This window comes from Lutra lutra, chromosome 3, assembly GCF_902655055.1.
Source record: "Lutra lutra chromosome 3, mLutLut1.2, whole genome shotgun sequence".
Lineage (NCBI taxonomy): Eukaryota > Metazoa > Chordata > Mammalia > Carnivora > Mustelidae > Lutra > Lutra lutra.
The window spans coordinates 83,997,783-84,014,549 of record NC_062280.1 but is presented as its reverse complement, the minus strand read 5'-3'; the positions used below and the strand labels follow the sequence as shown (position 1 = coordinate 84,014,549).

The 16,767-nt window shown below is 34.6% G+C and overlaps 1 protein-coding gene across 1 annotated transcript in view; it reads right to left on the bottom strand.

The window, feature by feature from the left end:
* Window positions 1-16,767, bottom strand: part of ORC4 (origin recognition complex subunit 4) — a 95,607-nt gene that overhangs the window by 40,306 nt on the left and 38,534 nt on the right. Inside the window, 3 exon segments of the mRNA XM_047722410.1 lie at window positions 8,006-8,096; window positions 8,885-8,961; window positions 11,913-11,986. Of these exon segments, the coding sequence (XP_047578366.1) occupies window positions 8,006-8,096; window positions 8,885-8,961; window positions 11,913-11,986 (242 nt within the window).

The window sequence follows — 16,767 nt, the reverse complement described above, 5'->3', positions numbered from 1 at the left end:
TCCCTGTAAAAATACCAACAGCATTTTTCACAGAGCTAGAACAAACAATCCTAAAATTTCTATGGGACCACAAAAGACCCTTAAGACCCTAAAAGAGAAGCAAAGCAAAGCTGGAAGCATCACAATTTGAGACTTCAAGTTATATTACAAAGCTGTATTAATTAAAACACTATGATAATGGTAAAAAAATAGACCATCAGAATAATGGAAAAGAACAGAAAACTCAGAAACAAACCCACAGTTATATGGTCAATATTCGACAAAGCACGTAAGACTATCCAACAGGAAAAAAAACAAATGGTATTGGGAAAACTGGACAGTAGTAACATGCAAGAGAATGAAACTGGGACACTTTCTTACACCATACAGAAAAATAAACTCAAAGTTGCTCAAAGACCTAAACGTGAGACCCAAAACAATAAAAATCCTACAACAGAGCACAGGCAGTAATTTCTATAACACAGGCCACAGTAACTTCTTTTTAAGGTCTCCCAAAGCGACAGAAACAAAAGCAAGAATAAACTATTGTGATTACACCAAAATTAAAAGTTCTGCACAGTGAAGGAAACAACCAACAAAACTAAAAGGCAACCTACTGAATGGGAGAAGGTATTTGCAAATGACATATCTAATAAAGGGTTAGTATCCAAAATATATAAAAAACTGATACAACTCAACACCCCAAAAAAACCAAATAATCAATTTAAAAAATGGGCTGAAGACAGCAACAGACATTTCTCCAAAGAAGACATACAGATGGCCAAAAGACACATGAAAGGATACTCAACATCACTTATCCTCAGGGAGATAATAAAAACCACAATGAGATACTATGTCACACCTGTCAGAATGGCTAAAACAAAAAACACAAGAAACAACAGGCGTTACAGCTGTTGGCAAGGATGTGGAGAAAAAGGAACCCTCTTGCACGAATTCAAAGGGATACATGCTCCCCTATGTTTATAGCAGCATTATTTACAATAGTCAAATTATGGAAGTAGCCCAAATATCTATCAATAGGTGAATGGATTACAGTATGTATGTATGTATACACACACACACACACACACACACACACACGAATATTATTCAGCCATAAAAAAGAATGAAATCTTTCCATTTCCACTGACATGGATGGAGGTAGAGACTATAAGGCTAAGTGAAATAAGTCGGTCAGAGAAAGATACATACCATATGATTTTACTCTAAAGTGCAATTTAGGAAACAAACAAACTACCAAAAGTTAAGAGAGAGAGAGAAGCAAACCAAGAAACAGACTCTTAACTACAGAGAATGAACTGGATGCTTACTAGAAGGGAGGTAGATGGGAGGAATGGGTGAAAAATGTGATGGGGATTAAGGAGTGCTCCTGTTGTGCTGAGCACCAGGTGATTAAAATAAAAACTTAAAAGAGAGAGTTTGAAACAGTTTATAGCACTCTTTCCATTGAATTTACTTCAAACAAGTTATTATGATTTGCCTAGATTAGCTCACAACTTTTTCATGATGTGTTTGTATGGTCTAAAATGATAACTTAAATGTATTAGCATATATGTCTTCAAATAATTTTACTTCCAGTCTGGATATTGCTAAAACTTAGTCTGTGTGTAACTACCTAAATAACCAATTGCATAATTTTAGTATTTTTCACAGAGTTTCTTTCCAAATATTTTAAGTTACAAAATATAGTAAAAAAGAATTAGTTTTTTGATGTTACACCAAGCAGGATAACCGATATGGCTACTCCATTTCCACAGTCTTTACAGCTAACAATTTTACAAACATACTGACTGACTTCATTTAGACCTACCAACAATCAGGGATTTTTGTATTTATCTACTATTCTATTCCCAAATACTTGCTTCTTTGTCTACAGCAATTTCTATATAGAAAAGTATTCTCCAGGGTACAATCTGTCTTTCGGATTTTTTTAAGGATTTTATTCATTTATTTGAGAGAGAGACAGTGAGAGAGAGCATGAGAGAGCAGAAGGTCAGAGGGAGAAGCAGTCTCCCTGTGGAGCTGGGGAGCCTGATGCGGGACTTGATCCTGGTACTCCAGGTTCATGATCTGAGCTGAAGGCAACTGCCCAACCAAGTGATCCACCCAGCCACCCCACATCTTATTTTTTAAATAAAATGTTTAAAATACAATAAGCCACACTGTTATCTTTATCAATTAACTATAGATTCCAAATTTTTGCACTTCAAATAGCTTGGCCAAGGACAGTGTTATATTGTAATCTTATTTCCTATATTAAAACTTACATGAGAGTTCTTGTCTAAAACAATCTATTTTATGTCTCTGGATACTCCACACACAACAAATTATGAAAGTGACAAAAGTTAAACAGTGTTCCTAAGCTCTGACCTCCCAATACTGGAGTGCAGCAGGATAAATCAAATAATACTGAAATGGAATACGAAGCACAGGATTCTTCCATATTCCACTGAAGTCAGACTTGGTCAATGACTTCAAAGCACCATCAGAGGGTTCTGGTTTAAGATGTAACAAAAGGACAATCTGTCAGCATACCAAGAACAATCTACAATCTATCTGTTTTATTAATTGACAAAAACTCTTGTCTTAATGGCTTTTATCTTCTTAAGCCCTGAAGAAACAGAAAAAACTGACATAGGAGTTTATACAGAAATGGTGTAACATGAAAGAAAGGAAGAGTAAACTGATGAAAAAGATTAATTACTACTGAAAATGTGTATTTTAGAAAATAAATATTTTGAGTCATTTAAGCCAGATTTAGATAAACACAAAACAATAAACTAAGAAGGTGCATGACATGGAGGTAGAAAAGAAGGATTATTAGAACTAAAAAGCAGTATCATATGAAAAGAAGCAAACGATGGAATGTATGGTGAAGAAAATCACACTGATGATATGGCAGAATGCTGAGGGAGAGGAAGAAAAGAAAGAAACATGGAGAAATAACATAAAGAAATGAGAACAAAGGCTTAACAACTGGATACTTTAATCCTAAGAGAGGACAAAAAGAAATGAAAGAAAGGAAATACTCAAAAATAAAATTAGTCTTTAGTGAAAACAGACCTAAATTTATATTAAGAGTTTGTAGAATATCAGCTAATGCTCAAACATAGCCTGTGAATAACAAATGCAGTAAGACAAGAGAAGGAAATAAAAGTTATAAAAAGAAACAGGAATGGAAGAAATAAAACTTTCTTCTATTTGCAGATGACATGATTGTCTGCAGAAAATCCCAAAGAACTGACAAATTTTAAGAACCAATCAATTATAGCAAGATTGCAGGATACAAGATAACACACAAAGGTCATCTGCTTTCCTCTATATCAGCAGTAACACTAGGAATCTGAAATTAAAAACGTATACTATTCACATTAGGGTCAAAAATATTTTTAAAAACTTAGGTTTAAACCTAACGAAGTATATGCCTTATATAAGGAAAACCACAAAGCTCTAATGAAAGACCTAAAAAAGGTAAATGGAAAGATATTCCATGTTCATGAAAGTGAAAACTCAATATAATTAAGAAACCAGTTTTTCTAATGTGATCTACAGATTGAAACTACAACTGAACTCAAACATCCCAGTAGTTGGAAATTAACATATTAATTCTAAAGTTAGTATAAAAAGGCAAAGTACCCAGAATAGCCAAAACAATACTGAAGAAGCACACAAAGTTAGAAGACTGACACGGACTTTAAGGCTTACTATAAAGCTACAGTCATCAAGATGGTAAAAATGGACTGATACAAACAGAATTAACTGACCTTTGAAAAAGAAGCAAAGGCAACTCTATGAAGAAAAGAAAGCCTTGTCAACAAATGCTAAAACAATTTAAACATTCATATGCAAAAAAAAGAAGGAAAGAAAAAGAATTTAGACACAGACCCTATATTTCAAAGAAATTAACTCAAACCAAATGTAAAATACAAAGAACTATAAAACTTCTGGAAGGAAACATAGGTGAAAACCTAGAAGATCTTGGATTTGGTGTTGAAGTTTATTTATTTTTAAGATTTTCTTTGTCAGAGAGAGAGTGTGAGAGAGTGAGAGAAAGAGCACAAGAAGGGGAAGCTGCAGGCAGAGGGAGAAGCAGGCTCCCCACTGAACAAGAAGCCAGATATGGGGCTTGATCCCAGGACCCCTAGGATCATGAGAGGAAGGCAGATGCTTAACCAACTGAGCCACCCAGGCATCCCAATGATGAAGTTTAGATATAACACCAAAGTCACAATTCATGAAAGAAATAGCTGATAAACTGAGCTTTTTTTTAAATGAAAAAACTGGGGACCTTAATGAAAACTATGGGACTTTAGTTAATAATAACATATTAATATTAGTTCATCAATTTCAACAAATGTACCATACTAAGGGAAGATGTTAATAATAGGGGAAGTTGTATGTATGCATGGGGGGTGGTTATAATAGGGGAACTCTCTTTTATGATTAATTTTCCTGGTAAAAAATAGATCTACTTTAGCCAATTTACTAATGAAATGGAGTATAGTTTTAATTTGTATTTAAACATCTTTATAAGTGTTTACTAACTCTCTTTCCTTTTTTTCTGAGCCTTCTTCCATGCTTTTACGTACAAACTTCCACAATAAAGTTCAGAATAAATCCAGGCATTAACTGCTCAAGTTATATTTGCAGGCTTGACACTTTGATGTACACTTCATTGAGAACCAACTTCTCTGTTGTAATGCCACTTTGTTTCAAGAGGCATAGTTTAGGATGGAATAGTAGGTCTAAATGTACTGTTTTCCTAGATCTCATTTTCTCAGATTATCACTATGAGCTTCTTGAAGAATTAAAGTACTACTTAAAAGTGTTTTTCAAATATTTGTATGAAGATGTATTTTCCAAAGATAATAAAACAACGAAGACTGAAAAAAAATTATCCTATAGTGAAAAAAGATCTAAATTTATATTAAGGGAGTTTACAGAGTATCAGTTTTTATGATCCAAGCTTAGATACTGGTCTGAAATTTTCATACTGCTAAGATAAAGAAATTCTGTAAGTGTCTAGACAGGGAAAAAAAATCACACACACACACACACACACACACAAACTCAAACAAGTTAGCTGTCATGGCTATCAGTGACATTCACTAAATATTTCTGGTTAACTTCTCTTCTAGTCACCTAGGCGGAATGTACTTCTTCACTCTCTTGAAATTAGGTGTAACTATATGACACTTGGCCAGTGAACTGTGAGGAGAGGTGCTCTGTTATCATCTCTGAGTAGGAACTCTAAAAAGAATATGTGTCCATGATTCATCATGTTGCCTTTTCCTACATCAACACTTGCTGCTTCACCCTGTACTTTTATGTTTTGGAGGTGGCTACTTTCCTTAAACCTCATGAACCAACTACTGGTAGCTTCAAATTTTTCTTCTGTAGCTTCCTCCCATCTCAGCCTTCACAGAATTCAACAGAATTAGGGCCTTCCTCTGGATTAGGCTTTGGTATAAGGGAATGTGTAGGCCACTAAAACTTTCTCCGTATCAGCAGTAAGGCTGTTTCATTTTCTTATTGGTGGATTCACTGGAATAGCACTTTGAATTTCCTTCAAGGACTTTTCCTGTACACTCACAGGTTTGCTGCTTGGTGTTAGAGGCCCAGCTTTTGGCTTACCTTGGCTTTTGACCTGTCTTCCTCACTAAACTCAATCATTTCTAGCTTTTGATTTAAAGTGAGAGATGTGTGAATTTTCCTTTCGCTTGAACACCTAGGAGCCATTATAGAGTTATTAATAGGTCTAAAGTCAGTATTGTTGTAACTCAGGGAATAGGTAGGCCCAGGGTGGGGGGAGGGGAGATGAGGGAGTGGCCAGAGAATGGAACAGTCAGAACCAATACATTTATCCATTAAGTTTGTCATCTTATACAGGCATGGCTCCTGGCACCCCAAAACAATTACAGCAGTAACATTAAAGATCACTGATCACAGATCACCATGACAAATATAATAATGAAAATGTTTGAAATATTTTGAGAATTATCAAAATGTGACATAGAGACAAAATGAGAAATGCTGTTAGAAAAATGATGCCTGTATACTTGCTCGATAAAGGGTTGCCAAAAGCCTTTTAATTTGTAAAAAATGCAATTATCTGCAAAGTGCAACAAAGCAAAGCAAAATGAAGTATGCCAGTACAAACCAACACAAGTATTTTTTTCCTCTTCCTTTTCTGGACTACAGACAAATGTTTCTTTTCACTGATGCATAATAATTATGTGGATGAATGTACTAGCATTTATTAACCAGTACTCTACTGATGGGCATTTATGTTGTTTCTCATCTTCCACTATCAACAAACAGTGTTGTAGTGAGTAACTGTATATACATCATTTCACAAGTTAAATTCCTAGAAATACTGCTGCTGAGTCAAAGGGCATATGACTTTGGCCTAGTTAGATACTGTCTCTTATTCCAGTTATGTCAATTTATATTACCAGCAGGACACATGTCTATTTCTTCATAAGTTCACAATTTTAGTGTTATCAATTTTACAGGTTTGTCAACCTGGTAGACAAAACTGCTAATGTTTTTAGTTAATTTACTTAATTATAAGTAAAACTGAACAAGTTTTAAGTTCAAGACAGATCTGTATTTAATTTTATGTGACCTTTCTGTGCATCTCCTTTGCATAGTGTTTCTACTATTTAATAGTATTATTGTTAGAAATTTAAAATATTCTAATAGCTCAAAGGCATACCAGTCACATGGTTTTCCTTTCAAAACCATCCGAACAGTATTGAGGTCAAACACAAAAGAAAATCATACTAAGGAACTCAAGAATAAAGAAATATGGGTGCCTGGGTGGCTTAGTCATTAAGCATCTTCCTTCAGCTCAGGTCATGACCCCAGGGTCCTGGGATCAAGCCCCACATGGGGCTCCCTGCTCAGTAGGAAGTCTGCTTCTCCCTCTCCCATTCCCCCTACTTGTGTGTGTTCCCTCTCTCCCTCTCTCTAAAATCTTTTTTTTTTTTAAAGAGAGAAATAGTGGTTGTATAAAATGACTGAGCATAAGACTGAATCAAATTAAATATAGTCAAAACTAAAAAATTATTGTAAATAATACAATTAATGTAAAATATACTTTAAAGATTAAAAAAGAAATTACTTAGATTTATATCCCCATTAGAAATGGGTGATTCAATAAAACTGTAAAGTCCTTATTTCCACACCTTACCTAATATATAGTCAACATTCATTGCTTTAAAAACAATCTTACTTCTAACTTATATAACTTTACTTAGTATATAATTTTACTCCTACACGTAATAAAAAAAAGCATGTTAGTGAGAAATCTAAATTCATTGCATGGAATATAGCAGAAAAGAGCTTTTATACAGCCCAACTACTGAAAATGAATAGTAAATATAGTCAATGTAACAGTCATAATTTATCTCATATATTGAATAAAGAATGTGAAAAGAGAAAATGAGGAGAAAAATCAAGAGTATCTTTTTGAGGTAGCTAAGAAAATAAAGAGGGAAAGTAGAAAAGAATTCTAGAAGATGTGACTGTACATATGAAAATTACTTGAGTTAGGGTTAAACAATAAACAATAAAACAGGGGAAAAAAGAATGAATGTCATGACAAGTTACCTAATTTATAAACAGAAACAATGTCTACCTTGCAGAGTTAGCGTAAAGAAGCAATGATAATACAGATAAAAAGATCAAGGTAAGGTGCAAGAACACAGAGAAAAGGCACAAGGAATATGCTCAATAAATGCTAATAATGCATAAATTCCTCATGGGCAAAAGGCCATGATGGAAAAAGCAGCAACTGAAAATTTGTTACTGTGGTGAAAAACGATATGCTCAACTCAAATATACCACCCTAATTTTTAAGGCTTTGCACGTCTTCTATGATTTAAAGAAAATGAAAAAAGGGAAATTAATGAGATATTGACTACAAAGTATTTTCAATACTGTCTATAAGAATCATCACATCCTACACAAACAAGAAAATACCAGAAATCAATAGTTTTACCGTGGTTTTTCCTGATCCTCGGGGTCCAATAATGAGTACAGAATTACTTTCTCCATGTATAGCAGTTCTTTTTAGCAGCTCAATTAAGTGTCTGGAATGACATAAAGAAGCCAAAATTTAAAAAGGAAGCTGGAGGGGTGCCTGGGTGGGTTAAAGCCTCTGCCTTCGGCTCAGGTGATGATCCCAGGGTCCTGGGATTGAGCCCCACGTCGGGCTCTCTGCTCAGCAGGGAGCCTGCTTCCCTTCATCTCTCTCTGCCTGCCTCTCTGCCTACTTATGATCTCTGTCAAATAAATAAATAAAATCTTAAAAAAAAATAAAATAAAAAATAAAAAGGAAGCTGGAATAATATGCTAGGTGATACTATTTAAAAGCTGAATTTGAATATGCGCAGAAAATAGGCATTCCCTTTTTCTTTCTCTCTTTCCCTTCTTCTTTCTCACTTTATGTAGCTGTATACAGAAAACCACAGAAGAGAGGGTAGGTCAATATGGATTCTCTGGAAACCTCAAGAGAAAACCAAGTAAGTTTGAAATGTCTTGGCTTTATGATGTCATGAGACAAGGGACAACAGTGGCAAATCTTGGGAGCTTTCATTCCACAACACGCTGTGGAGTATCAGAGCTCAGAATTTTCTCCATATACCAGCTGACAGAAGCAACATAAGATTGAAAGGTAAGGCGCATTCTCATTATGACAACAGTTATATCTGCTCTTCCTTTAAATTTTTATTGTTTCTATAAAAGAAGAAGAAATTTTTTATCTCTATAAAAATGTTTGTTAGCCTTATTCAAGATAAAATCTGTGTGGATAATTTTTACAATACCTAATGGCATCTTTAAGTAAGTTCATAGTGGACAAAAGGATAGCTAAACTTACTTGTATTGTACTTGTACTCCAAATAAGTTACTATGTGGGCTCTTATGACAAAATCTTTCCCGTAAAATTCTTTGTACCTGATAAAAAGAAAGTGAATAAATATAAATAAAAATGTTACACATGAAATAAAAATGAATGAGAATATACATTTACAGCAGTCAGAATTAGGTATTAATGAGTCTATTCAACCCTCCCTAAATAACTTGTTTTCACGAGTTCTAGTACTACTTTCATGAGTTGTAAAACTAACGGTTCTTTCAACCTATCTCAAGTCCCAGAGGAAGGATGAGAATTTACCTGTGAGGTTCAATAGAAAGAATGAATTACTTTAGCCACGTCAGCAATTTGAGGGATGTTTTACATTGCGTGTGAATAAATGAACACTTCACTTTATATGGTACATATCAGCCAAGGAAAAAAGGAGATAATATAATAATGTAATCTCACCTAATAATGCTCATGAACCATACCTCAATCTCTAGAGACCAAACAAATCTAAACTGACTTAGCCCAAGCCCTATCTATCTGCACCTATCATAAAAGTCAGGATTCTGAGAAAATAAAAGTTTAAAAGTTCATATAGTTATGGAGGACCTACTAGAAGCAGAGTAAGATACTCCTAAAAAAGTATGATCCATGCCTAAAGAAACAGTGCAAAAAAATTGGAAAGAAATGACACACTGAAAAAAAGTAGTAATTTAGCATATAAGGAATTGCTCAACTACATGGAAGAAATTAGATTCATCTATAAGATGAGGAATCACTGGAATGAATTAAGAAAAAAAATTTTTTTTTAAATAGGTGATTCCTTTTTTTTTTAAAGATTTTATTTATTTATTTGACAGACAGAGGTCACAAGTAGACAGAGAGGCAGGCAGAGAGAGAGAGAGAGAGAGAGGAGGAAGCAGGCTCCCTGCTGAGCAGAGAGCCTGATGTGGGGCTTGATCCCAGGACCCTGAGATCATGATCTGAGCCGAAGGCAGAGGCTTAACCCACTGAGCCACCCGGGTGCCCCAAGAAAAAAAAATTCTTATAAATTTTGAGTTTGCCTTAGAATAAAGGGCTTAGACTGAGTTGTAAAATATTATGTCAGATAATCTAGCACATTTTTTAAAAAGACAGACCATTATAGGCATTTCCTTTTTTGCATCTGCTGCTAATACAGAAATCTTTCAAAGACAAAAACCTTAGGAAGCTATTTGAGATTTGGTCCCACCATTGGAAACAAGAAGCTTCCAAGATAATTTGCTTTTCTCAGACTGACAGCATGGGACTGATTCTTCATGTACCAAAAAGGTAGAATCTGAGTTCTGTTTATACATACCAGAGGCTAAGCAAAGCAAATTATTCAGAGCAAATTATTCAAAGCAAATTATTATATAAGAAGGGGAAAGAATTAAGAGGAGTGATGCCAGAAGGACCAATTATGTGGATCTTAAAGTTAGCCTTTCCTAATCTTAATTTTTTTCATTTATAAAATAGAGACAATAATAGTTTTCTGGCAGGCCTGTTCTCAAGATTAAATAAGGTAGTCGTCTTTAACATAACTTAAGTATTTGTATAGGTAATAGCTAATACATATAAAACACTTAAATGAGCATATATAATCATAATACTAATTATATGGTATATTTCTCTACCTAGATAAGATCATTAGAAATCAAATATAAATATCCTTTTCTTTTTCAAACTTCAACTTGTCTATTAGAGGCAACAACTATGTATAAAATCTAAGAGATAAAGTGAAGTGAAGCTGTAGTGAACAATGAACAGTTCAAAAAATCTCAAAGTGATCTGAGATGAAGGTTAAACACATATACATGTATACAGAAATTAAGCTGTATGTGGAAGATACTTACTTTACTAGGATATGTAAATCATACTTAAGCTAAAATTCTTTCATGAAACAGAATTAAACCTTTTCCTTCCAGAAAGAAAAAAAAAAAGTAAGGGATGAAGGGATGCCAATAACATACATTTAGTTATGATTTAAAAAAACTAGGGCGCCTGGGTGGCTCAGTGGGTTAAGCCACTGCCTTCGGCTCAGGTCATGATCCCAGGGTCCTGGGATCGAGTCCCGCATCGGGCTCTCTGCTCAGCAGGGAGCCTGCTTCCCTCTCTCTCTCTCTCTCTGCCTGCCTCTGTCTACTGTGATCTCTCTCTGTCAAATAAATAAATAAATAAATAAAAATCTTTAAAAAAACTATAGTTCTGGTCAATCAAGATAAATAGAAATACCAGGACAGAGTTATTATACCCATTCCCTATCTTAAGACACAGACACATAGATATATGCTTAGCACTTCGAATACTGTATGCACTTAAGATAATATTAAATGTTCATGATAAAAACACTCAACATACTAGGAAAAAAGGGCAACACATCCTCACCCCAATAAAGGGCATCTATAAAAACCTATATCTAACATCACTTCAACGGTAAAAGACTGAATGTGTTTCCCCAAAATCAAAAACAAAATAAGAATGTCTGTTTTTCAGTTGTTACTCAATATTGTACTGAAAGTTCCAGCCAGGGCAATTAGACAATTAAAACAAAAATAATAAAGTCACTATACTGAAAAGAAAGTTAAACTATGTTTCCCGATGACATGATCTTACATAAAAAAATAAAAACTATGAGAACTAGCAAGTCTGGTCAGGTTACAGGATACAGATTAATATATAAACATCAACTGCATTTAGATATGCTAGCAATGAAAAAATAAAAAAGTTAAAACAATTCCATTTATAACACAATCACAAGAAATAAAATAGGAATAAATTTAACAAAAGAAGTAGAGAACTCTGAAGTAAACTGAAATTAGGACACATTTGGGAAGACAGGAGTAAAGTTAGGATTCCAACTGTCTAAAGCCTTAAAAAGGATGAAAGTAGTGAAGAGTCTCTCCTTGAAAATGTAAAGTGTTTCATAAGTGTTAAGGAAAGAATTCAAATTAAGAAGATAATTATTTCTCTGATCAGTTTTGATTGATAATGGACTTTGAGGTTAATGAAAATATATACTAACCTGTGAAAGGTACTCTGCATGTATTAAGTTGTTACTCTTTGATTTGCGACTGCTCATTTTAACAAACTGAAATCCTTAAAAAAAAAAAGCATGAATATAAAACATTACAGGCTTGAAGAGATTAAGAATTTAGTATTACAGAATCAAAATAAACACAACTTTTAAAACACGAAAATTCCAATTTCTCCAACTTCAAAAACTCACCTCAATCTCTTGTGGTAATCATTTCACAATATACATAAATTAAACTGTCGTGCTATATGTAAATCATTTCTCAATAAAACTGAAAAAAATCTAAACAGTTCTCTAAGTCTGGCTTATTTGACATTCCCATACCACATGGTATATGGCTCTTACAGACAACTAACTCCTACCTTTCGCTTCAATCGATTATTCACATTCCCTTCCTTAACTATTTTTCTTTCCTTAAAACTATATGCTTCCTTTATACAGAATGTTTCCCTCTCCATCCATCCCACAGGATCATAACCTTCCAGAAAACCTTGGCTTTCTTGCTCATCATAAATACACCGTCATTAAAGGGTAGGTAATGCCTCTTCCATGAACTTCCATAATTGCTTTATTTCCCTTCATCCATAATCAAATTACATTAAAAAGACTGTCCACTTAACTACCAATATCCCCAAACCATTAAAATTCCAAGCATTTTAGCACAATATCCAAAACAAAATTGGCAGTGATAATGTGAATGGAAAATATATATACTAATAAAATAAAGAAAAATTTGTAAAATTCTTTATGGCAATATAGTCACAGATAAATACATTTGGCTAAAAGATCTAAATTTCTTTTCTTTTTTCTTTCTTTTTTTTTTTAAGATTTTATTTATTTGACAGCGAAACAGACAGCACAAGTAGGCATAGCAGCAGGCAGAGAGAGAGGGAGAAGCAGCCCCCTGCCCCCGCCCCGAGCTCGGATGTGGGGCTGGATCCCAGGACCTTGGGATCATGACCTGAGTGAAGGCAGCCACTTAACCGATCAAGCCACCCAGGCACCCCAAGATCTAATTTTCTTAGCACTGATTTCCAATAGCAATCTTTACTAGTCGGGTAATAAGAACTTAAGCACTGTTTGCTTATATAGGAACTGTTACACGTACTTTGTATTTAACTCATTTAATAACTCATTAACTCACATTTATTAATTTTACATACTGACAATTAGATGCCAACCCTTGGAATGCTGTTTTATTCTTCTCTGGAAGTGCTAACAGGATAGCATCTGAGCAAGGCTTTGACAGATTGAGAGCAAGCAATCTGTCTCCCCCTAACTGTATAAGCCATGTAGCCAGGGCCCAAAGTTCAAAGGGCTTCTGGTTCCAAGATCCGAAATTGGAACTCAAGAACAGAGTATTCAACTGGTTTATTCTTTAAGAATATTTTTTCTTAGGAGAAAAGCAGTCTTCTCAGCTGCCTTTGGGTACCTTCTAGGAGCCTAATGTCTATGCAAGCCACTCTGAGAATCTTTACGTTAACCATTTCTTACTTTATTCTTTTTTAATTATTTCTCCCCTTAAATAAAAGCTGCATGTGGCGAGGGGGACCCTTTTAACAACATGAAATGATATCCTCACTGTGGCTTAAAATACCCTAACTGTGAAAAAAGGTCTATAAATCAACATCTGAACTCACAAAAAGTCAATTACTGTTAGACAAAGAGCATCAAGTATTTATCATTTTATAACTGATTGACAGCTTGCTACCAACACATTAAAAATGATTAGTAACATAGTCTCCTTTCTGGAATTAGGGTAGTATATTTCATCTTTTATTTGCTGACTCCAATTAAGACACGGGGTTTAAGAGGAATATTTCAAATAATATTAAAATTACTAGTCAATATCTACACTTCTACTTCTAACATAATTCTGCCATGACTGGAATAGTCTCCCTACTTACTTCAAACTTGAAATTACTAGAGGCATTTTAGCATGTCTGAAAAAGCTGGCAATACAGACTCTAAATCTTTAACTGACTACATGAAAAGGTTTTCCTTTTTTTAAATTAAACCAGAAAAAAAGTAAAAGCAAAGGAAGTGAAGATGAAGACACCAAAATTTTTCTAGAAAGTTTTAGTTTTTCTTAGAAAGTCACAAGTGATGAAATTAAAAAAAAAAAAAAATTCAAATCAGGATTGTAAAAAGCCCAGGGGAAAAAAAAAAACTGTACATCAAGTTTAAGATAAATGCAAATTCTTCAAGAGTAAGGAAAAGCACAACTAGAGAAATGAGACTGATGGTACTACTATATTTAAGAGCTTTGTTATCAGCAGGGCCCAGATTTGGGTTCTTGTTCTGTGGAGTCACCTTCACAAATTAACTTTCCTAAGCTCCAGTTTTCTTCTCCGCAAAATTTGAGATAAAACTATTAACTAATTCATGGGTATTGTGGGGGTTAAATTCAATGGTTTACCTGATATGCAATGCTGTCAAATCCCATGCACAGCAGTACCCTTTATCACATTACACTGGAGAGAAGAACCAAGAGGAAGATGGGGAAGTGGGGGTAGCAAAAGCACAGATTCTTGTTCTAAATAATTTCCTTGTCAGTACTTCTTTGTCAATGCAATAAATACAAGTGTAAATTCAACTGAAGTACTCCAAATTATGAAAGAATACTTCAATGGTATACATTCACTGAGTTCTCATCAATATAAAAAAATAGTTTTGAATATTGGTAATAAAAAGAAATGATGGGTAGATCAATCTACAGTTACATGGATCTCAAAGACCTCAAATTACTAATGGTAAGAATTCAACACCTGGAAGAGATGATGATTGCTTGGCAACATACCCAGAGTTTCTGATTTAATAGTTTTAAGGTAGCAATTGACAATTTGCATTTCTGATAAATTCCCAGATGATGCTCCTACTCCCAGTCCCAGAACCATACTTCACCAGCTACTGAGAAAATTGTCAATTACTTTTCATTCCACACCAAACCTCATAAAACTGTTAAGATACCACAGAAGATAAAGAAATCCATTGGTACAGATACCATCTCTTCAATCCAAGCTAAGCCTAAAGGTAAACAGTATTTAAGGATTATACTGAGGTAAACAGTATGTAAGGATCACTGAAAAAGGAGAATGTGGCATAGGAAAGATACCATGAAGCCATAGGACTTTCATTATGGTAAATAAAATAAGCTAAAAGGCTACCTATTAGAAAACATCACAGAGCATAAGCCACAAGCAGAATTAAAAAGTCAGAAAAGTTTTTCTTTCTCCAGTTACTGAAAAGTAATAAAGGTTTTGTCCTTTCATCTGATAATTCAGAGAGCCTTCAGAGGATAGTCATATAAACTCCTTAAACGGGGCGCCTAGGTGGATCAGTCGTTTAACTGTCTGCTTCGGCTCAGATCATGATCCAGGAGTCCTGGGATGGAGCCTCACATGGGGCTCCCTGCTCAGCGAGGAGCCGCTTCTCCTCTCTCTGCTGCTCCCCCTGCTTGTGTTCTTTCACCCTAAGAAATAAATAAAATCGTTTTAAAAAAACTCTAAAAAGGGGCGTCTGGGTGGCTCAGTGGTTAAAGCCTCTGCCTTCAGCTCATGTCATGATCTCAGGGTCCTGGGATCAAGTCCCGCATCAGGCTCTCTGCTCAGCAGAGATCCTGCCTCCTCCTCCTCCTCTCTCTGCCTGCCTGCCTCTCTGCCTACTTGTGATCTGTCAAATAAATTTTTAAAAAAAATCTTAAAAATAAATAAATAAATAAAAACACTCTAAAAAATTTTAAAACAAAAGAGTGAAATAAAGAAACAAACACTAGCCTGGGTGTTTTATATTTATATGTCATCCCCTGATCAAAAACACCACCAAAAAAAAAAAAAATCTTCTTTCCTGCAAAGAATTATTAAATTGTTTTGATATATGTGTTTTAACAACACAGAAAACAATGTTTTTATGAACAGATTTTGATTCATCAATATTTCTTGGGAATAATTAAAATCCCTAGACTTAAAATAAATTAAGCAAAAGCAGAAATTAGTATCTAAAATAGTTACCAACTTTAGAAAATAGTTACCAACTTTAGAAAATAGTTATCTCAAAGTGGTGTCAAATCACATGAAAGGTGCCTAATATAAAAAGAACAAAAAAGATGTGCTTGATTCAGAAGATGAGGACAAACATTTGCTCTGTTAAAGCCAGCTAACTAATGGTGCTAACTGAAGATTATGGTCTCCCAATTCCAATCATAAGATGAAAAAAGCACTAATGGCATGGCATTGTTGGAGAAGCTGTGTCAGTTACTGTGATGCCAAGTGGGTGGTCGGTGGTAAAGAACAAGTAGTATTTAGAAAGACATGAGCAAAATGGATGAACGCACATTAAAAAAAATAATAAATCCCAGGTCAACAGACCTGAATTTAAAGGTGTAGAAACTCCTTCTGCTATAAATTATTACTCTAATATGCAGAGTTGGAAAAAAACTGGATTTGTGTCATAAAACATGCCTATAGAGTTCCTGGTAAATGACAAAAGAGTTCTTTTTATAAAACCTGAATAAGGTGCCCCTTAAAAATTTTTTTAAAGTAAAAAAACAAAATGCACAGGCTTGGGTGGCTCAGTTGATTAAGTGTCTCCCTGGGACTTTAAAAATCAGCTGGCTCGGGGCACCTGGGTGGCTCAGTGGGTTAAAGCCTCTGCCTTCAGCTCGGGTCATGGTCCCAAGGTCCTGGGAACAAGCCCCACATTGGGCTTTCTGCTCAGCAGGAAGCCTGCTTCCCCTTCTCTCTCTGCCTGCGTCTCTGCCTACTTGTGATCTCTCCCTGTCAAATAAATAAATAAAATCTTTAAAAAAAATAAAAAATAAAAAAATATCTAAATGTTAATCATT